This window comes from Alligator mississippiensis, chromosome 12, assembly GCF_030867095.1.
Source record: "Alligator mississippiensis isolate rAllMis1 chromosome 12, rAllMis1, whole genome shotgun sequence".
Classification (NCBI taxonomy): Eukaryota; Metazoa; Chordata; order Crocodylia; family Alligatoridae; genus Alligator; species Alligator mississippiensis.
Genome location: NC_081835.1, coordinates 5,990,913 through 6,016,154, shown reverse-complemented (window position 1 = coordinate 6,016,154; position 25,242 = coordinate 5,990,913). Strand labels below are relative to the sequence as shown.

The window sequence follows — 25,242 nt, the reverse complement described above, 5'->3', positions numbered from 1 at the left end:
TGCAGTGCTAACGAAGCTGCGTGTTAATGCGCTTCCCTGCTCGTCTTTATAATAAAGCCCCGTTTGATCGGGATGTCCGCTCGCTCCAAACCATGTCGCAGCGGCTTTCATTCAAAACACGCTGACAGGTTCGCATCTGTAGTGGTCTCTTTCCACCTTACATGTCAGACCTTATTTCTTGTGGCAGTTAGAACAGCTTTTGGAAAAACAAGGCTGCAGTTTTGTCTGGGACCATTTGAGGGAGAAAACACCACAGAAGCGGAAGCTGCTTCTATATAGGGAAATAAGTCTAAGGTCAAAGGAAATAAAACAATAGTATTTTATAGAGCCCCGTTTCCTGCGGGGCCCCCCTTTCCTTTGAGCAGCGTGAATACTATTGTCTTATGAGGCTGGGAGGACAGGCCTGGTGCAGCTATTTGCTTTGCAGGCAAGTCCAAGCAAGGTATTTGGGAGGCCGGAATTGGAAAGAGATTTCAGAAAGTCTTGACCATTCGTATTGCAATAGGACTCGGGTACCAGCAAGGCTGGCGTGCTGCAAGCTTACTAGATGCCGTTCGTACCTATGGGAAACAAGTCCTTCTTCCCCCAGAGCTTCTCCCTCTTCTGTCTCGTCTTTCGGGGCGCGAGGTGCACGGCTGACAGCGAACCCTCAGGAGGGCCTTCACGGCCTGCTCCAAGGGGACGGCCCCTGCCCATCGAGATCAGCGGGGTCATCGCATACTGCGAGGAGCGGGCTGGGATGCAGGCCACCGAGGCCTCCTGCGTGGGTTTGGCTTGGACGAAACCGGGGCTGGTCCCAGGGTAACTGGCACCCGAGGCAACCCCACCACTTCCAACATCGAGGAAAATAAGAAGTCTAGAATGACCTTTCACATGTACTTATCTGATATTTGAAATGAAGAATAAAACAATACATTTTTTTTTTTTTATTGATCATTTCACACTTTTCATTAAAAGTCTTTCTCCCCGTACCAAACCAAAGGTCTCAGACCAAGGTGGAGCCGTAGCCGGTCAGGCCTGTTATTGAGAATGCCGTTCCTGTTACTTCGTTCTGCGTATCGTTTTGGTGCCCCCCGAATTTGGGTGCTCTAGTCTAGGCGACCTAGTGGTTGGACCGGCCTGGGATGAAATACAGAATTACCGTGACCATGAACGTGGGCGATTGCTGCCTCCTGAGTCTGGGGGGGCACCAGATCACCAACCGGGGCCAATTGCTGAGCCCAAAATCACCAGCGGCGAAATGGGAAAGTGGCACTAATGGTTTTTCCAGCTGATGTTTCCAGGGGGTGCACAGCCAATCTCAGGGGTGCACGTGCACCCACGTGCACTGCCTGGGAACGTTTCCAGGGGGTGCACGGCCAATCTCGGGCTCACGTGCACACGCGTGCATTGCCTGGGAATGTTTCCAGGGGGTGCACGGCCAGTCTCAGGGGGTGCACGTACACCTGTGTGCACCGCCTGGGAATGTTTCCAGGGGGTGCACGGCCAATCTCAGGGGTGCACGTACACCTGTGTGCACCGCCTGGAAATGTTTCCAGGGGGTGCACAGCCAATCTCGGGTACACGTACACCCGTGTGCATTGCCTGGGAACGTTTCCAGGGGGTGCACGGCCAATCTCGGGCTCACGTGCACACGCGTGCATTGCCTGGGAACGTTTCCAGGGGGTGCACGGCCAGTCTCAGGGGGTGCACGTACACCTGTGTGCATCGCCTGGGAATGTTTCCAGGGGGTGCACGGCCAATCTCAGGGGTGCACGTACACCTGTGTGCACCGCCTGGAAATGTTTCCAGGGGGTGCACAGCCAATCTCGGGTACACGTACACCCGTGTGCATTGCCTGGGAACGTTTCCAGGGGGTGCACGGCCAATCTCAGGGGGTGCACGTACACCCGTGTGCACTGCCTGGGAATGTTTCCAGGGGGTGCACGGCCAATCTCGGGGTGCACGTGCACACGTGTGCACCCCATAGAAACGTTTCCAGGGGGTGCACGGCCAATCTCAGGAGGTGCACGTACACCCGTGTGCATTGCCTGGGAATGTTTCCAGGGGGTGCACGGCCAATCTCAGGGGTGCACGTACACCTGTGTGCACCGCCTGGAAATGTTTCCAGGGGGTGCACAGCCAATCTCGGGTACACGTACACCCGTGTGCACCCCCTGGGAACGTTTCCAGGGGGTGCACAGCCAATCTCAGGTGCACGTACACCCGTGTGCATTGCCTGGGAACGTTTCCAGGGGGTGCACGGCCAATCTCAGGGGTGCACGTACACCTGTGTGCACCCCCTGGGAACGTTTCCAGGGGGCGCACAGCCAATCTCAGGGGTGCACGTGCACCCGCTACACACCGATGTCCACGACGGAGGCAGGGGGCAGTGCCCCAAGTCGGTGCCTTGCACACAGCTTTGTACAGCGGAGCATGCACCCGTGTCTGCTTGCAGCAGTGCCCACAGCGGGAGGATTTGTAGGCTCTCGGGATGAATCCGATCTCTTTTGTTACACCGACTTAAACAGCTGGAAAAATTTGCAAAACTTGGGAAATCCCACCCCAACGCTCCCGGCTTGGGCTTGCAGCAAGGATGTGCCAGGACAGGGGAGGTGGAGGATACAGGGGCTTTGCCATGCATGGATCTGACGGGGGTCTTGCATGACTCACACGCGCTGGGGCCGGGTGTGACTTAGGCCATGCAACGCTGCAACCAGGCGCGGGGGGGGGTTTCCGGCCAGGCGGCTCCTCCCCGCGCTCCGCCCGCGCCCGGCGCCTGCAGGTGGGTGCGGGGCGCCGCGGGCCGCGCCGGGCCGGGCCGGGACCCGGGACGCGGGGCGCCGTGCACCTGCCCGCCCCGCACCTAGGTGGGGGGCAGCTCGGCGTGGGGAGGGCTCAGAGCTGCATGCATTTAGGTGGGGGGATGCATGGGGGTGGGGAGGGCTCAGAAGTGGGTGCATTTAGGTGGGGGAGCAATTAGGGGTGGGGTGCATGGGGTGGGGAGGGCTCAGAGGTGCATGCATGTAGGTGGGGAGCAGCTAGGGGTGCATGGGGGTAGGAAATAGGAGCGTGCATTGTAGCCGTGTTGGTCTCCGGACACGGGCAGACAAGGTTTTTGGGGTGGGTCTGGTCTCTTTTATTAGAGCAACTCTAATCGTGGGAAAACTTCTTTTTTTGCAAGCTTTTGGGTGTAAATAAATACGCTTTGTTGGGCTCAGAGGTGCGTGCATTTAGGTGGGGGGCAGCTGGGGGTGGGGAGGGCTCAGAGGTGCATGCGTTTAGGTGAGGGGCAGCTGGAAGTGTATGGGGGTGGGAAACGGGTGTGGGTTGTAGCCGTGTTGGTCTCCGGACATGGGCAGACGAAGTTCTTTGGGTGAATCTGATATCTTTTATTAGAGCAACTCAGATAGTTGGAAAAATTCTTCTTTGCAAGCTTTCAGGTGTAAATAGCCTGCTTCAGGCTCAGAAGCGGATGCATGTAGGCGCGGGGAGCAGCGGTGGTGCACAGGTGTAGGAAAGGCTGTAGGGGGGGAGAGGTGAGCTCGGGACTGTTAAGCAAGGGGGTCTTTTTTCTCTTCAGCATCAGTGTGAGGTGAAAGGGACGGTGCTGTTTGGATTCAGTTTGGTTTTCTTTTCAGGTAGGTTTTTAGGGAAGCCCGGGGAGCGCTCCTGAGCAGGGAAGGCTGCCGTGTCATCTTCTGAGTACGGCTCTAACAAATCTATAGGTTACATCCTGAATGCAAGGACACATCTGCTTATATGACGCCGACTTGTACGTGACTTGAGAGCTCCTGTGCGAAAGGTCACGATTGTGCTTTCTTCCCTGTAGGTTTGTGCAGCCTGCAAATCTGGCGCGGTTCCCCTTGAATCAACCAGATAGGAGGAACATCACTGAACCGCTTCATCAGGTTGCAGATTCCCAGGTAGGGCCGAAACGGGCGATTGGACTCTCGGGTTTGATCACCCGAATGACATGGCCACAGGTTAATGGGTGCAATTAAGACTCTTCTTCCAGGAAGGTGTTACCAGTGGTGGCGTTAGGGTTGTTGGGGCCCTGGGCGTGAGAGTCATTTGGGGGCTTAATTTTGATGACGTATAAGCAAGTTGGACATTTTCAATTCATGTTGCCCTACCCATGAAACTGCCATGAAAGTATCTTACTACAATATTGATAATACATATATCCAGTGTAATTAATTTTTATTTTTATTAAGTGTGGGGCCCTGGGAGGTCATCCGGTTTGCCCTCCATTAAGGCTGTTACTGGTGTTACATGCAGCTGTAACATGTAGCTTGAAAAACCAGTCATGGTTTAGTGTTAAATATAACTGCATGGTTACATCTGAATATCAGTCAGAGAATTGTATGTCTTTCCATTCAGCTATTAGAAGGCGTTCCCTATTTAGCAGGCAGAAAGGCTTTGCATTTTCCACCATTCCTATTTTAAAACTTTTTTTTTTTTTCTTTTGCATCCTAAAAAAACGAGACTGTTTTAGAAAGGAAATTCTTCCTTCCATCCAGATATCGTACAGACTATACTTAGTTTCCGGAGTTGGACTCCCAGGCTCCCTGGAGACTTACTAAAGCCAGCACACCCACTTTGTGTGCATTTGAGTTGGTAACGCTCAGTGATGTTTAGTGAGTAATGATTCATACTTTAAACAGTCCGGTCTTAATGTCTTCGTGCAAGTTTGCCTCGCCTGGGACAAAAGGTAGACTTGTAAAGTTGTACCTTCCAGGTTGAGTGTATGACTTTAATTTGGCTGATTTCTGACCCGTGATTTCTACATGTCTTGGCTTTCAGGTGGGCATAATAGTCTCTCCTTTCTGACGGCAGGACTTGCTGGTTGCCATGCTAATGCTGCTCGCCTTTGGAGTGCTGCTGCAAGAAAGCCTGGCCGGTCCCCAAGATGCAAATCTCTCTGAAGTCGGAAACCTTCCAGAAACGCCGTTATATAGCTACGAAAGTCTCAACTTGCCAGAGGAGCATATTCCATACTTTCTGCACAACCATCGGGCTCTTGCTGCAGCCTGTAAGCAGGACTCGCGTTGCCCATATAAAGTAGGTATTTCTTTGTTTTCCTAAATGGCATTTTGGTGGTGGTTATTCTTGGATGTTAAAGTTGGTATGGAGCCGGTCGATGTTCTCACCAATAAATAAGCCGCTCATCTCTGGGATGAGAATTGCCGTTCCTTAAGGGCCCGCTGAGTCCTTTTAGGAACTGCATTTCTCGTATTGTCAGGGAAACGGAGGGGGGAAAAAACTCCTGGATTTGAGATGCAAAGTTTTAGTGGAAACTATTTTGCTTAATTGCTCTTACAGCCAAAAAAAAAAAAAAGGTTTCTTTATGCCAGACTACTTCTTGCATAGGAAAGGAGCTTTATTATAGGATGACTAGGTGTGTTTTTACCAGGCTGAGGTTGTTTGCCCTTCTCTATCAGATGTGCGTGAGACTCATTGCAGCTTAAGTTTCGAAGGGCCTTATCGAACAAAACACTTGTATGCGTGTAACGTCTACCATGCCAAGCCACATTGATATCCGTGGCAATACTCGCACATCCAGTCAAATCCGTGTGCGTTGAGTCGTGCCTGGGCAAGCCGAGCGGTTCCTTACCGAGAATACTGTTTAAGAGAGTAGAAAACTGCAAGATTTATTTTCAAGAGACAGGATATTTGACTAAGCCCGACTCGTACGTCGACTTTAAAACTGGCGGTCAGGCAGCTGCTTTCAACGGGGATCTCTGTGTTCTAGAAATCCTTGAAGAAACTAAAATCCTGCTGGGGCTATGAGAAATCTTGCAAGCCAGAGCACAGGTTCAGTTACCCGGGGTGTGACTATGTTGAAACCGGATGGTAAGTTTCCTCTTTAAATGCATGGATGAGGTGGACGGCCGCATTGCTTTTGCATTCGTGTCGCCTGGGGAGCGTTGCGGCGGTCTCTGCCTAGCAGAGGGTATAATCACGAAGCTCTTTACGGAAACCTGTGTAACGTGTAAAGCCTTTTTTTCGTTGCGCGAGTCTAAGGGAAAACACATGCTTTGGCATACCTGCTGCTAGCATGTTTTATTAACCTGGTTATAATGCAGTTTGAAGCCATGACTTTTTGATAGCCTGGGGTTTTTTGCACTCTATTGGGGAATCTAGCTTCTCGCCTCCGGTGGGGATTTTTGCCCGTATCCAAACGATAAGCCGTTTCCTGTTTTGAAACTTGAATGGCAAAGAACAAGCCATGGCTGGCTTTTCTGTTCCAGTCCCTGTTTCTGTAGTAGCTTCGGGATAGACGATAAGCTCCTAGCTCTTCGCTGTCACTGTCCTTCTTGTGGCAAAGGAGTTGGGGACCATATTTTGCCTGCAGCCTGTGGCATCCCCTCTAAGGACTGAACTTGCAAGCTTAAAGGAGAACTTTATCTCCTGATCCAGGCTAGCTGAAAGGGTGTTTTCAAATGATGGTGAGCCAAGACATTTTATTTATATAAGCTGCTAAAATACATAGCCCAGGGGAGTGCGATTTGGCCTCTCATTGCCTAATAATTGTTCCTCTTGAATGCCCTTTCAGGGATATGACTCATGCCATAGGGGCTACTGCAGTTAAGAACAAGCAGAAGTAATTATAATTACTAACTCTGACTTCTTTTATTAAAGAAAGTGCAATGAACTGTTTTAAAACCAAGCGTGAAGAAAAACCTAGTGGTTACTTCCATTATAATGTCTTGGTAGAAAGCATAAGCATGTCTCTTCTGTACAGGACTCTGGCCCAAAGTTTCCCATTTCCAGTCTCTCCAAAACAAATATATAAGCTTGTGTTCTCCAAGCACTGTGTATAGACAAGTATTTCTTTATATTTGGTGGCAGCTAGAGCAAATTTTTAGTAACCTAACTTACAAAGAAAGTACATGAGCCAAGGGGCAGAGGGAAGCGCATGGTGGGGATTGTTCTGCAGGCTCTGTGCTTTTGTAACCAGCTGTCTTTGTCTCCCGTCTGTCCGTGTATCTTCTGCTTTTGCTGTCCTGGTTTTGTTCGCTTCTGGGTTGTGACTACTTCACGTTTTGAATCCTGGACTAGACGGTCTTCTGTTAACCGTTGTTGCCCAGCAGCCCCTGCATTGCGATGCTTAAAAAATGTGTGAATGTTAATTTTGTCATAGCTGGCTTATTTTGAAGTCTCCTATGGATAGTGAAAAATGAAACAGTTTCTCAGGCTTTCTCCTACTGTTTGGATTAAAGGGACACATCAGAAAGCTAATGTATGTTAAAGGAAGGACCTCAAATTTTTTTCCCCCATGCATCAGGGCGAACAGCATTGAGACGGCTCAGCAGATTTTCTGGAAACAAGCTGACTTTGGCTACGTCAGAGAGCGGTTGGATGAAATGAGAACCCACTGCAAGCCAATGGAAATGGTAGGCGTTTGGGGGTATTGAATAGGTAACTTGTGAAGGTTGCACTATCTTGTAAGCGTGTTAATTTTTTTGCAATCAACCCTTACTTGTTTTGTTTCTCCCAGGGGGATTCCTCGCTTACCTGTTCACAGTACCTCCAGTATTGCAGAGCTACCAACCTGTACATAGATTTGAGGACTGCCAAGAGGAGTCATGACAGGTCTCTGAATTGTTCATGTTCTGTTGTGATGAGGAAACAGCAGGAAAAATGTACTTCAAAATTCATATCTGCAAGGGAAGGAGACTTGTTGCATATCTGGTGCACCTTTCATCATGGTATCTGCCTGCTAAAACTTTATCACACTATAAGTCTTCAGCTCTGCAGTCTCCAGGGCCGCTTAAATTGCTGCTGCTGAAATCTGCCAGCAAATGCTGAAGTCCAGACAGGACTCGCAGAGCAGGTTGTCTCTTGTCTGTGTGGCCTGCAGGTCTGGTCTAGTTGGCCTGTTCAAAGCAAAAGATGGAAGGAGGAAGTGGTGGCGAGAGAATCCAATCCCTCCTCTGCTTGCTTGGATGGTATTGAGTGGCGTGGGTGGGCACGCGAGGTAGACGGACCGATTTTAGGATGCTTACCAAATATAATATTTTTGCAGAACCTGCTTTTACCATATTTGTCACATATAAGGCGCACTCCAATTCCTAGTAGCTGTTTTTTGGGGAAAGAAGTGTGTTGTATGTGTGAGGATATGGCCACCCCTGCCCAGAATCAGAGAAATGTTATGGCCGAATGTAGTACATGGAGACAACAGGGCCAGTTTGGGTAAGCATGCGGATAGTTTGGGTTATGGCAAAGGGATGTCTCATACTTCAACTTGAAGCACCTTACTGAACTGCGACTTGGCAGCATTGGCTTGAGCCCAGGAGCTGGGAAAGCTAAGCCATATTGCATTGCCCATATTGCATTAATGGCAGACTGGATTGCTCCTGGAGTTTCAGGCTTGGGTTGACCCTTCTTGAACTGCTGCACTGGGGTCAGGTGTATTGTGCTGATGGGGTTTTATTCCTCCAGGTTCAGGGAGGACTTTTTCCAGAAAGGAGAAATCGGTGGCTCTTGCAACCTTGATGTTCGAGCGTTCCTGGCAGAAGGTCAGCGCAAGAGCCCTCTGCAGTCTTGGTAAGATTTGCTGTCTTGGCCACCTCTCAGTGAAGTTACCTTATTCTTCCTCACTCTTTCTTTCCTGGGCTCCAGCGGCTCTCAGCGGGGTGTTTAGTGCGAATGTGTTTGTGTTGAGAAAACCTTGACTCATTTGCAAGAGGAATGAGTGCAAATCCCATCCCATGCACTGTTATCTATTTGCAGCAGTTAGTTTTGAAGCATCCATGTGGGCAAACGTCAGAATAGCCCGCAGGGCTAAGTTGTAGTGGCTGCGGATGTGACGCTTTTGTGGAGGAAAGGCTCTTGTCCCACCTTGACCCCAAAGCAGCAGTCCTTTCTTTTTTTTTTTTGCTTGAGAACCACTTGAAACGGTTTCTGAAGTGAAATGGAAATGACTGGGCACAGTGCTAGAAGCTGGAAATCCAGGGCTTGATTTCCAAGCTGCATGGTAGGATAAAGGTGTGAGGATGCTGCCTCTGTAAAGTACCTCTGGGGTCAAAAGCCCTTTTTCCTCCATTCAGCTAATGGGCTCTTGACTTGAGCCTTTTGCTGAACTGAGGCTAATATCGTGCTTGTTCTGCATGGTCAGGGTTGCCCCCACAGGCTTGCAGTTGGGCTGATGGGGTGGATGCTCGGGGTGGCCTTCCTTGGCAGCTGGATATTCTGAGATGGATGGTTGTCCTTTTCAGAGCCGCTGCCATGCAACTGCAAGTAGTTCCCTTGCACCTGGAGGCATCTGAGGATTCAGTTTTCTTCCTCATTCTGTTTCCATTCGGGCATCCCCTGGCTACACCAGAGTTTCTTGGATCTTCCTGTCTGGACCCTCTGAGCTGTTGTCTCTCGTGTTTGGTAATTTCAGTCCCATCAGCTGAACACCCCCATCCAGCTCCAGGGGACATAGACATCTCTCCTAATTAGCGTCAGATTCATCAGCTGTGCTGTTATGGTTGTTGATCTTAGCAAAATATTCAGATTGGCATTCAAGTGCCTTCTTAAATGCACATCAACACGTGCGACTTGTATGTACTTAGGTTAATGTACTTGCATCAGCTGCAGCCTGGACATGTGGGTGGACAGAAAGGTTTTCTCAGTTCTCTGCTGCCTTGACTTGTAGATCAAAGATGCTGCTCGACTCTTGAGATCAAAGGCAGAGTTTAACCTTTTTGAAGCCTGTAGCCTCAGAACCATCAGTTTCAATTGAAATTAATTTTAATTGTCAGATGTTATTCAACGTAGGGAATATTAGTCATCATATCAATTTCCTCTAACGAACATCGAATTTTAAGAGCGGAATTGGTACTCATGGTCAGATGTGTGACCTGTGCATGAATATTTCCAGGTTTGCTGAACTCCAGACATTTACTCCCCTGAGTTTCAGACCCATAGAAGACGGGAAATGCGACATTGTTATTGAAAAGCCAACTTACTTCATGAAATTAGATGCAGGTAACAAAGTCTTTGTATTTTTCTGCATCACGTGGTGAGAGAGAAGAAGGGGTTACCCTGATGTAGTGTATTGAGTTACACCTTGCATTATTTGTGTACATGGCGCACACACATTTTGGAACACTTTCCATTCCCTTTTCATAGAGAAACAAAATTTGTGAGGTTAGTATAATCCAACTTGTGCTTTGTCAGACCACTCCTTGTGCATGGTGGCTATCTGCTGGTGACTAATTTAATAGCACTTGCATATCATAGGAGTAGAAATAACTTACTTTCTGCTGTGTGAATTTAGTAACTGCAGCTTCTGCACATATAGAATATATAACAACTATATGGGGGAAGTAAGTTGTGCATCTAAAGGAAAAAAAATCAGGCAAGCAATTTTGTTGCTTGCCTGATTTTTTTTTTTTCTTTTAGATGCACAACTTAAATAACTTTAAATAACTTAACTTAAAATAACTTAACATCTTAGTTCCTTTAGATGCACAACTTTATAACTTAAAATAAAAAGAGCCATTTCATGTTTGATTAAAAAGCAGCTGCGGGGTGTGAAGCAAGGTAGTTAGTTGATTGCAAAAGTCCTAGTGATTGCTACTGGACACCATATCCAAATCCCTCTGGCAGCCAAGGCGTGAAGGCTTTATGAAAACTGTGCTACTGTAAATGGTTTGCACTTCTGTAATTTGTCAGCCCTTTCTAATGCTCTGTTTGGGAGGCATAACATTAATAGAGTTGAATACTTTTTAGTTTAGCATTCAGATAATTGTTAGGCCCTTTTTGAAACAGGAGCGAGTGAAAGCACTCTGAATGAGTCTGCTGAGCTGATCCCTGCTTTGGCATTGGTGCTGAAGGAATAACCTGGGATCAACGGCATCCAAGTATCCCCAGCCCTGCAGGACGGAGGTCAAGGCAGAGCTGACTTTGATGCCCTGAAAACAGTTACAGAAGACCTAACACTGGTACTTACCCATGTAACTGGGCATTGATGAAGCAAAGGATCTGTGCTGTGGTAGCTCCTTTAGGATGCAACAGAAACCAGTTGCACATCTAATTTGAAATGACAAGTTACATTTATTTTATTGCTTGCTGCTTTTGGCTGTTCTGTGGTTTAAGTAATCTCCAAGACATAGTGTTTTCTTCCCTGACTTCCACTATAAGGGGTATAGGAAGCCCTCAGTGCTACGAATGGGAAAACGAATGTAAACTGCCAACAGACCTGTATGCAGGGGTGAAGACCTGTCTTATTCAAAAGGAAATGACTCAACATGCTCATCCACAAAAACAGGAATGAATGCGGCTTTGCTTTATTTGATCTCAACAAATGTTTTCCCTCTCCTCTCAGGTGTCAATATGTACCATCACTTCTGTGACTTCGTCAATCTTTACATCACCCAGCACGTTAACAACTCTTTCGGCACTGATGTCAATGTTGTCATGTGGGATACGGTAAGTAGCTCTGGAAAGGTGTGGAGCAGTCCTATCGTAGATACAGCATAGCACATCTGCTCTTGTCTGTGTTCCCGCTGTGTGTCCTAGCTCGACTACAAGCTAATCTTTCCGGCACTTCACTTAATATGATGCTTCTGACTCATCTGATAAAAACTTTGTTTTTAAGGTTTTCTAAGGACGTTTATACACGTGCTCTGGTGTGGAAGAGGAGGCGCTTTAATTAGAGTGGCTCCGAGAACTACTCTAATTAAAGTGCCCAGAGTGTCATGTGTATCAGTGTCCCCGTGCTGAAAAATGGTGGCAGGGGTGCTTTAACTAAAGCCACCATTTTTCAGCACGGGACGCTGATACATGTGACACTAGAGTCTGCTAGAGCGCAGTAAGAACCACGCTCCAGCACACTCGATTAACTGAGTCTGCTCTGACGTGCTGTAATTGCAGCGCATCAGAGCAATCTTGCTGCACGTGTATATGCGCCCTAATATATTGTTCCAAGGGAAGTGGTGCTCTCCCCTACCTTGGGGGTCTTTAAGAGAAGGCTGGATAGGCATCTGGTTGGGGTCATCTGATCCCAGCAGTCTTTCTTGCCCAGGCAGGGAGTCAGACTCGATGATCTGTTGAGGTCCTTTCCAACACTAGCATATATTGGAAGCAGATCCATTTAAAATAATCACGCCTCTTCCTGCATGTTAAGGTCACCAGGACTGTGTAGGTGTATGTAAATACATGCCTAAGATCATCTTAAAAGGCCAAAAATGTCACAGTATTGTGAAGGACTTTTGACAACCGGGCTACTTTTCCTGTTAATTCCTGTGTTATTGAGGATGTTGCTATCTTAATGTTGTGTTGTATTTCAGAAATGTGCAGCGTAGAAAGGTGTGCATTGCTTATATGAATTTACTTATTGAGTCTACACACCAGTGTTATTCCCTTATACTACCAGATGATGGCACCAAGAACCTGCTTGATTTGCTGGGACTGTTTGATTATTAAAAGAATGTCTTGAGCTTATTATGCATTTTCCCCCCCCCCTCCTTTTTTTTCCTTTTAACATAATTAGATATGTGCATACTTCTTAGCTACTGTAGCACGGCTGTTCTATCCTCATTAGCATTGCTTTTAAGTGAAGTAAGCCAGAAAGTAAGTAGGGAACGCGCTTGTAAAACCCCTGTCCTATACGTGCAGAAGTGACGTTTCCGTGTTCCCTGACAATCTGCTCTGTTGTGGAGGAGCAGAGCTCCCAGCTTTGAAGATGAGACTGTCACTACTGATCTGGGAAAGCAGTTCCTCTATTGCTAGTGAGTTATATCCAGCCCGCAGTTCATTAAAACTTCATCGCAGAAGTGGGGTCGTGAAAGTAGAAAGGCTCCCAGCTAATGAAATATGCCATCCTTTAGAGTCTCTTCTTTTTCTCTGGACCCTGCCTCTGTTTTGTAGGCTTTTTTAGTCTTTTGTTTTTAGTGATCTTGGAAAATGTATTCCTCTCTCATTAAAGATGAGGTGGACTGAACAGCTGCAACATCGCAAGGCAGCGTACGTGCTCTAAGCAGACTGCCTCAGGTTTCTGATGTCCCATCTCGCTGCACTGGGCAAGGAAGCATTGATGCTCTTGCCTTCTAGATGCTGCTGATCTGTTATGGAGCTGCAGGAGAAGCCTCTGCTGCTTGAGCTGAGGAGGTTGATCTCTTGGCTGGAAGGGAGTAGCTGGTTCTCAAAGGTCTGTCCACCAAAAGGCATGGCATGGTGGATGTTCTTCGTGCTGGAAGAGCTAGCTGTCACAGCAGCACTAAGTGCTAGGCTTACTTCTAAATCTTAGCGGATCCAAAATAGATTTAACAGCTTCTCATTTCAAATGCCTGCATTGCATGTACATTGACAACCAGGCTTCACCTCAGCATAGAGAGGTAGTTAGCCTTGTTAGTCTGAAGTCAGCAGACAGCATATGAGACATGGGTCGAGGAGCGGGTAAATGAACCTCGGGTGTTATAATCCGTGCTATTCAGTCCCATGATGATGTGGTCTCTGTTGAAGAGGGGACTCTAAAAGCATCCAGGCCTGAAGCCAGGTCTGGTCCCTTGCTGTGAATAGGAGTTAAGTAGTGTGCTGCTGGAGAGGTGCTGTTTGAGGTTGGGAGGCTGCCTGAAAGCCAGGACAGGGTTGTCTTTCATGGCTACCTTGAGATGGTTATGTTCCAGAAAGGGTTGGAGGTGTCCAAGTTGCTCAAGTGGGGGTTGTAGGTGACAACCAGAGGTATTCTGTTGGCAAGAGCTGCCTGCTACACCCTCCCCTTGCCCTTGTGCTGGGTTTGGTCTAGACTAGAGTTTATAGGCCTGTTTATCTCATATTAGGCTGCTGTACACTTGTAAGGATCAGCCTAGATGCTCTACATGACTGTGGTTTATATTAGGCTGGCTCTTAGTTACTAAAGTAACAAAGCCCATGCAAGAAACTAATGTAATGCATAGACTTCACCATCATTCAGCGAGGGCTTCTTTCATATGCATTCATTTACTCACAGGTGTGCATACGTTTGTTTTTTTGTCTTTCTTCCTAGAGCTCGTATGGTTATGGAGACTTGTTCAGTGAGACATGGAAGGCATTTACGGACTACGAAATAATACACTTGAAAACGTTTGACTCCAAAAGGGTATGGGATTGCATGTTAAGCCAGAACTGCTAGCCTGTATGTAATCAGGGTGACGTGCTAGAACTTTTCTGCCTTTTCACAGACAAATATTTTAGACCAATTGAAGTCAGGGCTTCCTTCAGGTGAAAACCGAGGTTGTAAGCTAGTTCTTTGTGGCTGCACATGTTGTACGCATATGTTAAACTTCCCTGCTTCTACGCGAGGGGGTGTTTTTGGAGTGCTCTTCCCTCGGCGCCAAAGCTAAAGGTTCAGTTACAGTGCTGTCCGGTCTGACACTACCATTTTTTATATATGTGAAATAATATACTTGAAATGTATATCCTATTTCAAGTATTATATAATATAATCCATATATAATACTTGAAATATGATATATGAAATATGAAATAATATATGTGAAATATATATCCTATATTTTATATATATGAAAACTGGTAGTGTCAGAGCGGACAGCACTGTAACTGAACCTTTAGCTTTGCAACCGAGGGAAGAGCACTCCAAAAACACCCCTTTGTGAAGAAGCAGGGAAGTTTAGCATATGCATACATATATCATGACATTTATAATCTTCTCTAATCTCCACTCCCTGCCCTGATAAACTGTAGCCCACAGTAGTGGGCCCTTTTTCCTCCACAAAAGCCTTCTGTAGGAGGATCTTCCTTCTGACCCTAAACTACTATGAAACGATAAAACCTACCTGTATTTTAGCAGATGGTGTCTACAGATCCCTACAAAGACAGGGCCACCTGTGATTATAGATGCCTGAAGCAGCTGATTGTACCAAATGTTTGTCTACCTACTTCTCCTGCCCTGCTCCTCATTTGGTCTTTTCAGTTTTGCATTTTAACTAACCCCTAATGTGAGAACTGTATGGGGTGGCGATGACGCATTCCAACCATTTCCACTGTTTCTTGTACAATTTAGTGGCCGTCCCTGATTGGAGCTGAAGGGGGCTTTTCAATATTAATACTGTGTGCATTGAATGAGTATGGAAGATGTCCTTGTTCAGTCAGTTGTAGGTGTGTGACCTTTACGTGTTAATGCTCTCTCTTTTCAGGTGTGTTTCAAGGAAGCAGTCTTTTCGTTGTTGCCTCGAATGCGCTATGGCTTATTTTATAATACGCCACTGGTGAGTCCTTTTTATCCTGCCGCTGTGGAGCCTAGGCATCCACATATGTATTGTTCCAGAGCTTGAGTTTTCCCAGTGTTGGCAAACAAAGTCTGAGGGTAGATTGCAAGCAGAGCATCTTATGATACTACCAATCACTTCTCTGATTTCAGATCTCTGGCTGTCACGGTACTGGGTTATTCAGAGCATTTTCCCAGCACGTGTTACACAGATTAAATATCACACAAGAAGGACCCAAGGTAGGAATGATACCATTTGGGTTTAGAGTTTGCAGGTCCTTTCTGTAAGCCATCATCATTCATGCCCAGAAAAGTAGCAGTATCTAGCAGGGAAGAGTAGTAGGTGTTATAGTCTGTCTGTCACGGGGTTGTGTTGGTTCTTCCTGTTGTTCAGCAGCTGGTCAATCAACACCATTAGTCTACACCTGAGCGTGTAAATAAAAGGCACTCCCTTGTCCTCTCCCCTTGGAGAAGTCTTCAAACCTCTTCTTGTAATGCTGAGGAGCTACTGCCTTCCCCAGTCTCTTCCCTTCCATCCTTCCCCCACTCTTAATCCATATATCCCTGCACAAAAACAAATGCCCTTCCAGGTCAGGAGGCCTAGATGCATGAGCTCCAGAAGGCACCACCATCAAGCACTGCTCTGAAGCCTAATTGAGGGAAGCTGGCAAAGGTCTGCAAGGTGTCTGGTTTTGTTTTTTTGTTTTTTGCAGGGGCTTAGGTTATGCCTCTTTAAAGCCTCACTGTCCTGGCCAACTTGGGGGGTAGAACAGGACCAATTAAGCCTGGCTCTGAGCTTGCAGACTCGGTGCAGTTGTGTTGATAACTACAACAACTTTTGGTTTTCGGAAGTATTTACCAGACAGTAGCCTGCACGTTGTCACTAAGTGGCATGCTTTCAACACGTCGCAGGGGCATTTAGCTCGTCGCCTCCCACTGTCACTAATGGGTGTCCTGTGGCTAAATCTTGTTACTTCACTTGGAAAATTTACCCCAAAGGACCCAACTGCTTTGAAGGGAAGAGAGCGAGAATTGGTAGATGGGCAAAATAATTTTTTTCCAGGGGTCTTAGAAAACAGATGATTTGTTCAATTTTCCTGCATTCAGATGCTATTTTAGCAGGTAGTGCGGCAATTCTTTTTGAACAGAAGCAGGTAAGTTAATAATTATTCCATTTCTAGTAGCTGCAAGAAGTTTTTATTTTATTTTTTTTAGAGAATACTTGAAACTTTTGTTTAGCTCGAGGCTTTTACTTTACTTGCAGGAAACACACTTTATTGCTCAAACCATTGCTTCCTTTAAAACTAATCATAGGAGACCTATTGATTTATTTGGGGGCCTTACAGATGTTTCACCGCTTCTGTCTTTTTAGGATGGGAGAATTCGAGTCACGATACTTGCACGCAGTACAGACTACCGGAAAATACTGAACCAGAATGAGGTTGGGTTATTTTCCTTCAAATAAACCAACAACAACATGTACCTGTTGGGCACAATAGTTAGGGCTTTACTACTGTCTGATAACTCTTGAATAAACGTGCTCAGCTCTAGGATTATTGTAAGCAGAGTTGCCATCTAACCAGTATCCGTGTCTATGCCCCTGGGTCTGAGCCTGGTTGCTTTGTAAATATATCTGGAGCCTGGTGAAGGATGGGCAGTAGGGCTGGTAAATTAGATGTACCCATTCTTCAGACAATAAGACAAAGCCACAATATGATGTTAAAGCTAAATTCTGCTTGGCTGACTACTATTCTTTCAGGTTCCTATTGGTGCATCTTCACTCTAGACTTTTTGACAGGTCCGTGCTGAAAACCAGCAGACTAATGAAATACTCCAAATTGTGCTTACAGACTAAAGTTTACAGGTAGCTCTCACTGAGTAGGCATACTTGAATCTTTCAAAGTAGCCTGCATCTTGAAATCACAGGTCACTGGGTGTGTTTTGCAGTCAAGGTGCACCTTTGATAAAATGGCAACGTCTAGCGCTTCTCATTCTTAGTTCGGAAAGTGACTTGCAGAGGTGGGTTAAGCATTGTTATCCCCATTTTACAGATGGGGAAACTGAGACACAGACATATTAAGAGACTTGCCTAAGATCACACAGCGGGTCAGTGGCAGTGCCCAGATCTCCAGAGTCCCAGTCCCGGGCCCTATCCACTGGACTACGCTGCCTCCCCTCTGCTGCCTTATGTAGCGTGCTTTTATAATGGACACATTCCAAGAAGAGAGAGGTTAGCATCTTTTCTTGATGGTACTTTCGTAGGGGAAAAATACTCTTGACTCCATCTCTCTCCTCCTGCACCCTGTTGTCTTTAAGAGCTGTTGTGATAATGCCCATGTGTTTTGACCATCGGCACGATACTTTATTTAGAGGGGACCTGTATACTAAGGACAGTGGATTACCTAGGCCAACATGTTTTCAAAGCAGTTTGAATGTGAATGAACTGTATTGGGTGATGTATCCCAGGAAGGGTCTGCAGAGCTCTCCTTTGATGACCGAGGTAGTAGGTTTGGTAGCAAATAAACTTCAGAAGATGGCTTCAGTGTCAGGCCTTGACCTCACAGGAGCACTTTTTCTTACGTTGGCTGCAAGGTAAAATTTAATCACAGCATGTGGCATTAGGTTTAGCAGTTCATAAAGCTCACCTCATTTGGTTTGTTCTTGTGCTTGAAGTTTAGGCATTAAACACCTTGCTGGATGGGCCTCTAACCCTAAAGAGGGCCAGATTCTCATCTCAGCACATTGTGCGAATCGGGACTTACTGCATTTAGGTGAACAGAGTCATACCTCTGTGAAGCTGGATGAAGTGAGAACTGATTGAGGCTCGGTAGATTTGCAGTGGAGTTACTGAAAGCTAAGATGCATCTCTACGCACTTAAACACCTTTGAAACATCTGGCCCGTAGAGTCTGGACTGCCCCTTTCAAGGCAATGGTTCAAATCCTAGTGGTTTCAGTGGTACAGAATCCGGTGCTAAGGCTTCACATAAAAAACAGTGATCTCCAAAAGTGCAAGCAGTGCTGTACTTCCATACGCATAATCAGCCGATGTGCAAGAAGGCGGCGAATGGTAGATGGGGCGATGCGAAGGAATATCCATGTTGTCAGAAGCTTAGGCAGGCACTTATCCTGTGCACTGGGACCTGAGATGCAGAAACTGGAAAGCAAGCATTCATTACAGCAGTGGGAATAGGCACTCTTAAGTATCATTCCCTGTGGATGTGGGGAGAAGGTGGAAAGCAGGTGGGGGCTGGGGAAAAGGAAGTAACATTGGTACCCCACTAAATCTTACTCTTTCCTTTCTAGCTTGTCAACGCTTTGAAGACGGTCTCATCATTTGAGGTCAAAGTAGTAGATTATAAGTACAAGTACGTATGTGGGGAGAGGATCGTGTTGTCTGTCTCTTGTTGTTCGTGGTGGTTAAGATCTAGACCTCCGCAGAATTTCCTGCCTGGTTGTTTCTGAAAACCTAAGAGCCGTCAGTATAAAAGCAGTTTCTGTGGGAAGTGACTCGACATGCCCTATCCCACAGCCGGCTCTGCAAGAATGACTGTCGAGTTGGACGAGCTCCAGGCTGAAGAACTTCACCTTCCTAAATCCTCCAAAGCAAGTGTGTTCATGTCCCGCTGCTGGGTTTGCTGCCGATCACCAACATTACCAACCCTTAGGGGAGCTGAGAGGCAGAAACCAAAGACTGGTTCTCTTTAGTCCCTTTAGTAGGTCAAGTGGTCATTTCTTTTGTTATTTGTTTCTGTCATTGCATGCTCATGGGTGTAAGATCTCCCGTTATCGTTATATATTATGGTGGTACCTAGACGCTTTATTTGAAGTGGAGGTGCTAGGCAGTGCATGCACCTTGTGCAAACAGTCCCTGCCCCAGAGAGTTTACAGTCTAAGCAAGCAGATCCCAAAGGAACAGAGGCCAAGAGTTGAAATGACTCGCCCAGGTTCACAGCAGGTCAGCGAGAGGCCCAGGAATTGAATCAAAGTCTCCAGGTTTCCATCTAGTGCCCTCCACACCAGATGCCTGAGGCTAAGCTGGATGCCTGTCCCTACATAAGGTGATGATCACACATTGCTAGGGTTAATCGGAGAACGTACCTGAGAAAGTCTTAAGTCTGCAGCAGAGTCTTGTTAGAGCGAAGGTCTGAAAACGTGCTGTCTCTTCTCCCACGGTGAATGGCTGCTGGGCAGAGTGGTTGTAGTGTAGGGGATTGTTGTTGCAAAGATATCCGTGCTTTGGAGCACTGTCCTTTTTTCCAGAATTACCCTTCAGTGAATTTTATGTTATTTGAACGTAGCTAATTCTGCTAAGACAAGGAGGCATTCTGGATGCTAACAAGTGTTATATTATCTGCAGGGAACTTGCATTTTTAGAGCAGTTGAGAATCACACACAACTCCGATATATTCATTGGCATGCATGGAGCTGGACTCACCCATCTGCTCTTTCTCCCAGACTGGGCTGTCGTTTTTGAGCTGTAAGTCTTTTTATTCAGTTTATTTTAACACATGATTTTTTGTTCCATGCCTTTTTGAGGAACGATTCCTTCTTGGTATTGTAGCATTAACAGTAACGGCTCTTGGGTTGTCTGCATGTTTCCATTATAACCATTGTCCTTCAGTTGTTCATAACATTCACCTTTTGGGGCTGAAACTTTAGATAAGGTCCTGGGTGAAGGTTATTCTTCTGGATGGAGGATTGAAAGAATCCTTATTCGTGATTTCATCACATCTCATAGCTAAGCAGGGAATCATCTAGTCAGTGATCGGATGGGAAGACTCAAAAAAAAATAAAAAATTAAAAAAAGAGGAGGAGGAACATGGGTTGGATTCTCCCAGTGGGTCTGTTCTGGTAAAAGACCCTGATGTTGCCAAGAAGGGCATGTTCCCATGAGTGGGAATGAGCATTTCCCTGTGGACAAATAGTAGCGGCACAATGTGCACTACTGCTGCTTGTCCTCAGGAAACTCCCATGCCATGCGTGCTCCGGTGTGTGGCATGCTGCCCTGGGTGAGGTGGGAGAGGCTGGGGCCAGCAGCTCTTCCTGGGGGCCTCCAGGAGCTGCAGCGCTCCTGCAGCAGGGAGCCTGGCCAGCAGCTGAAGAGTGGGCTCCGGCTGGCCAGGCTCTCGTTTTGGGAGGCATGCACTGCTGCCACATGTGCTGCCCTGCTTTTTTTAGGCATGGGTTTTTGGACCTTTGGGATCTCCTGGGGTCAAATCCCCAGCCTCCGGTGCTGCAAATTAGCAGTGCAGGGAATGATTGCATATGCGGCGTGCATGATATGCAGTGGTGTGTGCAGTGTGGAGCTGCAGCGCCACGTACCACTCTTGTCTGAATATGTCTGAAGAGGGCGTTTTGATTATCCAAGTGAGTTAAATCAGGTGAGGAAATGGAACCAGCCCTGACTATTGAAGTTCCTGTGATTTATTTAGTGGAGTAAGAGTGCTTGGTACCGCCGTCCTGGCTAAATTCCAGCACAGCTCTGTGCAGTTTGTTCTACCTGAATTGCCTTGGGATTGCCATTTTCACTATATTTCTTCTGAAGCATCATTATGAGACATCCTTACTCTAAATACACAGGACAAGTGTACTGCATTTCATTAAGAGCATTGATTTCTATCCTGGGCAATCCTGCTTCAATTAATGAGTTTGTCTAAGGTGTAGAATTTGGCTCGGGGTTTTGCTGCCTTACAAATGAGCAACGCGTATTTGTATTTTAGGGCAGTCTTTGAGGGTAACTGTATGATTCTGCATGTCCCTAGGTACAACTGTGAAGATGAACGGTGTTATCTGGATTTAGCAAGGCTCAGAGGTGTTCACTATATCACTTGGCAAAAAAAGGACAAAGTCTTCCCTCAGGATCAGGTAATGCATAGCAGGTGTGGGGGAAGGGGGAGGATGCCGTTTTTAATTAATTAAAAGTAGATTTGTTTTCCTTGTCTTCATTTGTGTATGTGAAATGTGATATCTGTGCGCTAGCCCAAATGAACTTTCCTCTGATTTAGGAGACATTTTGTATTAATAGCTGGAGGGGGAGGAAGAGGAATGAAATTAATTGGCCATTAGTACAAGCCATCAATAACACTGTTGTTACACCGTTACTTACTGACACCGTTGCTATAAGGGAAATCAATGGATTTGAGATTATACATTAAAATGCTGATTGCTCAATTCATGACTCATTTTTCGAATGAAAGACGTGGCCTGTGTGCTTTCTTAAACCTACTTTGTTTTTCCAGGGACACCACCCGACACTGGGGAAACATCCAAAGTTTACTAACTACTCCTTCGATGTGGAAGAATTTATGTACCTTGTGCTTTTGGCTGCCAATCACGTATCACAGCATTCGACGTGGCTGTTTAGGGTAAAACATGATGAATTCTAGGTCAGATTCCAGATTTAAAATTATTTAAAATAACACTCTTATTTTTATGAGCAAAATAGGAAAAAAAAAAAGCTGGTGGATATAAATGTATATTAATTTTTAGGGGGAGGGGAACCCCCATTATCCACTGACAAAAATGCTCTGAATGTTCAGTATTGTTATATCTCATCAGTTCTAAGGTTTATTATAGGAGTCTTTGTCTGTATGTAATGTCTATTTATCAAGATTTCTTTTACACTGATCCCTTGCATTTCTAATCGTAAGCTGCTCGTCCTGTGTTTACAAAGATTTGAACGTCCACCCGTTTCACATCAGATTTGTTTTAATTTTCGTCTTGCAGCAAGTTGTGCGTCCAGAGGAGCAAGCTGGGGCAGGGAGATTTAACACACGGGTGTTTCTGAAGTCGGTTGTGGTATGGAGGAGAGTACGGAGGAAAGGCCAACCTTCCTCCTTTGGTGCTGGTATTGTTTGGCCTTGAAGCTTTTATGCTGTAGTACCGTACGTGTTACAAATTAAATACCTGAGTAGGAATCGACTTCCTATCGCTTATGGGTTTTTAAGCTGTTCCTTTGTAAAAATACCTGTTAGAATAAAGCAGTTAAAGTAAACCTTAACAGCCGCTCTTTGATACAACGTGTACCCAAGGGTCCCATTTTAAACTTGGAAGCATTTTCAAGATGCAGGGTAGCGTGCCTTGCATGTTTAGTTAAGAGTCTTAAAAGCAGCAGTAGTTCACTTGGCTCTTGCCTCCAAAAAAGAAGACAGTTTAAAAATTATTCAAAAGTTCTGGCTTTGGATTATGTCAGGCTTCTCTTTCAAAGGGCAGGAAACATTCGTGGTACAGACTTTTAGGTAGTTGATAATTCCAGGGTTTTCATCGCATTTCATGAAAACAGCGCTTCTGGGGCAGAAGGCCGAACAGAAAATGCTATTTGTTGTCTGTCTTCAGATGCTAAAGGGCTGTGGGTTGCGTGGGGCAAATATGACAGCAAATGCAGGTGCTTTGAATTGGAGTTATAGTGCAAAAAAAAATTGTTCCTGTGGTAGGGCCAGTTCTCCATGGGGTGCTTTCTGTTGGCTTGAATGGGATCAATATTAAACAAATGGGGAGAGATGTTGAAAGTCCTGCTCGTGCAGGTGGAAGTCGGTGGCTTCAGTGGGGGCCAAACAAGGCCTTTAGAAAACTCCCTTTTGAGCTAAGGTCCAGGTCCTGCAGGAGTTCATGAAGCATGCCCATTGACTTCATTGGGAGCACAGCTAGGTGTACAAACCTGTAGAAGTATCTGAGGACCGAGTTGGACAGATACTCGACAGTTTCTTGTTATACGCTGGATTTTTCCTGATGAATTCCTATGGCATTTTTCTTTTATAATTGTATCATGTCTCAGTGGCTTGAAGCAGAGTATATACTTGTAAAAAACCCAAACCTTCTTGCTTTTGCATACTTGAAGTGTAAACACTTGAGTGATATAACCGTAGGTATTATTGACTTCCATTCTCTAACAATCATAGGCAATTTCACAGAGTGTAGATAAGCTTACTGCCCTGCCTATAACTGTAAAGATGAATTACCATAAGCATAACTTTCATATAGATCTCTCCTGACCTTAAGCTGAGTATAGGAAAAGCGAGATGGATTGAAAACAGAATGCATTAAGATATTTGGTGCAGTTCCTAGAGTCGGGTATTTGGTGACTGACAGATAAAGGTATTTTACTTTTTAAAGAGCTGTGGAAGCAAAATTGCACTTCTTGACATGAAAAATGCCTTATTGAAATACAAATATTTGAGCAATACAGAATGACTGTATTTTGTATTTTACCTCATTTTTTTTAAAAAGGAAAAAAATGTATAAAAGAAGACTAAGCCAGTAAATGTATCAGGGTTTTGTTTTGTTTTTTAAATCTTTAAGAACAAGGAAAACTTGTAAGTATGAAACGTGCATAAATATACGTGGTTTGAGATTATATAAAGAGAGAGTATTAGTAAAGAACACGTGTTTGTAAGTCGTCTTTGATCACCGTCTGTCAGGTTCTCGGGGCCTGGCGTTTGTCGAGAAGGAAAATGTCACTGTGGACCAAAGCAGTGGGACTGGCTGAGCCCCTTGGTGGCAGATCTGAACATCTGGGACTGACTTGCCAATGGTGCACGTGCTTGCATTGGCTACTCTATAGCCTGGTACTTTGGCTGGCAGAGGGGACTGTGGGGATACTGTCCTGGGGCCTCCTTCCATGAAGACTTGTGTATATGCTTGTGGGTGCAGCGGCACATGTTGTGGATAGCGTTGGTGACGTGGATGGCAATATGCGGTGTGTAAATGTAAGCACATGCACATCCTGTGGGGTCATAAACAGTGGCTCCTATTACTTCTCTGAAGATCCAGTTCGGCCACATACTTTGAACCAGGGTGGCTACTAACTTGGGACTTGACCCAGCCAACAAGCCCAATAGACCATCCCAAATTAGCCATCTTGAGCAGCTCTGGGTTTTAATATTGATACTTAACACATGGGGAGACTTTTTCTGCCCTGAAGGCCTTGTTTAGTCAAGAGGAATATAGCACGAACATTGCTGACCTTTCTGACTCTCCCTTTTAAATTTTAAAAGAAATTTGGCAATAGGTTGAGGCTGGATGGGATTGGAAGAAGCTTCTGTCAGAAACAACATAACCAGGAACCCAATTTCTGGGCAATATTTGGATGATGGTAGGGATTTGGTTCAGCTGATCTTTTTAGCATCTTTGGTTTGAGACAGAGGGAGAGTGAGACTTCGGTCTGGTTGGGAATCTGATTTAGAGGAATCCAAGATGCCCCAAACCTATTTTTATTTTTACCAGGCTTGAGCATTGGGCCACATGCAAGGATTTTGTTCCTTGATACTCATTGTGATATTTGTCTCCACAATATTGTAATGGATTTTGCTTCACACTTGGTTGGGTTACTCTCCCTGTGAGCAGCATGGTGGCATCTGCAATATAAAATGAAGATTGATGTTGCCAGTCTTACAAGTTTCCAAACTTGCAGTGACCAGTATCTAATGTAAATCGAGATCGGGGTTTGCAATAAAGAGTCACTTATGGATTCACAGTTTCTGGCTTCCCATTCTGCTTTTATTCCAACGTTCAACATGTCTTTTTTTAAGTCCTATTAGCTGAATGCCTTGGAAGACTAGTACGGGTAAGGTGTGATTTGTGGCAAGAAGAGCAATGGCATGTCGACGTAATTCATCTGAAGAACATAATCGTAAATATTAAAGTGATGAGGTTTTAAACCTAATTAAACAAGAATAATAATGGGTGCTTTCTACCATTAATCATTCGAGTTTCATCATGAATGGAAAAATTAAAGGTTTGAAATGTACCTTCAGACGCGCTTGGTGTGAGAGGAGCTGAAGACAAAGTTTTGCTAGTGAGGCAGCTGTTGGTCTACCCAGAAGGATGCAACGTGTGAAGAAAGAGGAAGGTGCTATAGATTTATTTTTTTCCCCAGGATTTTATAGTTCATATTTAAATTCCAATATGACTCATCACTGAAAACTTATTTAAACTCATGCCAACTTGAAAATTTTTATCTTAGCTCCTTTGAATGCACTTGTATTATAGAGGAGCATCTTTTCTCCCTAACCTGAAAGAGCTGGCTGTCAGATACTCATATGGTGCTCAGCTCTGGAGC

The 25,242-nt window shown here is 45.7% G+C and overlaps 1 protein-coding gene across 8 annotated transcripts; it reads left to right on the top strand.

Annotated features, from left to right (window-relative positions):
- Positions 1 to 2,693: 2,693 nt before the first annotated feature.
- Positions 2,694 to 24,657, top strand: EOGT (EGF domain specific O-linked N-acetylglucosamine transferase). Of its 8 annotated transcripts, none has more exons than XM_019499730.2 (17): positions 2,695 to 2,764; positions 3,812 to 3,905; positions 4,819 to 5,043; positions 5,735 to 5,835; positions 7,271 to 7,379; positions 7,484 to 7,578; positions 8,428 to 8,532; positions 9,854 to 9,960; positions 11,303 to 11,406; positions 13,964 to 14,056; positions 15,114 to 15,185; positions 15,338 to 15,424; positions 16,557 to 16,625; positions 18,489 to 18,550; positions 19,543 to 19,662; positions 20,948 to 21,050; positions 21,425 to 24,657. In XM_019499730.2, the coding sequence occupies exons 3-17, from the start codon at positions 4,834 to 4,836 to the stop codon at positions 21,569 to 21,571; spliced, it is 1,584 nt and encodes a 527-aa protein (XP_019355275.1). In that variant the 5' UTR covers positions 2,695 to 2,764; positions 3,812 to 3,905; positions 4,819 to 4,833; the 3' UTR covers positions 21,572 to 24,657. The 8 variants fall into 8 exon arrangements, with proteins under 8 accessions (XP_059572063.1, XP_019355275.1, XP_059572064.1 ...); XM_059716081.1 differs by having other exon boundaries at positions 2,763 to 2,849; positions 4,786 to 5,043; XM_059716083.1 differs by lacking the exon at positions 2,695 to 2,764 and adding an exon at positions 2,769 to 2,849.
- Positions 24,658 to 25,242: the final 585 nt, after the last annotated feature.

What these genes read in the sequence shown, in the direction of transcription:
- EOGT (XM_019499730.2), top strand. Translation starts at nt 4,834, where the DNA reads ATGCTAATGCTGCTCGCCTTTGGAGTGCTGCTGCAAGAAAGCCTGGCC. An exon ending in TCACACAAGAAGGACCCAAG is followed by an intron (nt 15,425 to 16,556) that starts GTAGGAATGATA and finishes CTGTCTTTTTAG; the next exon opens with GATGGGAGAATTCGAGTCAC. An exon ending in AAATACTGAACCAGAATGAG is followed by an intron (nt 16,626 to 18,488) that starts GTTGGGTTATTT and finishes TTTCCTTTCTAG; the next exon opens with CTTGTCAACGCTTTGAAGAC.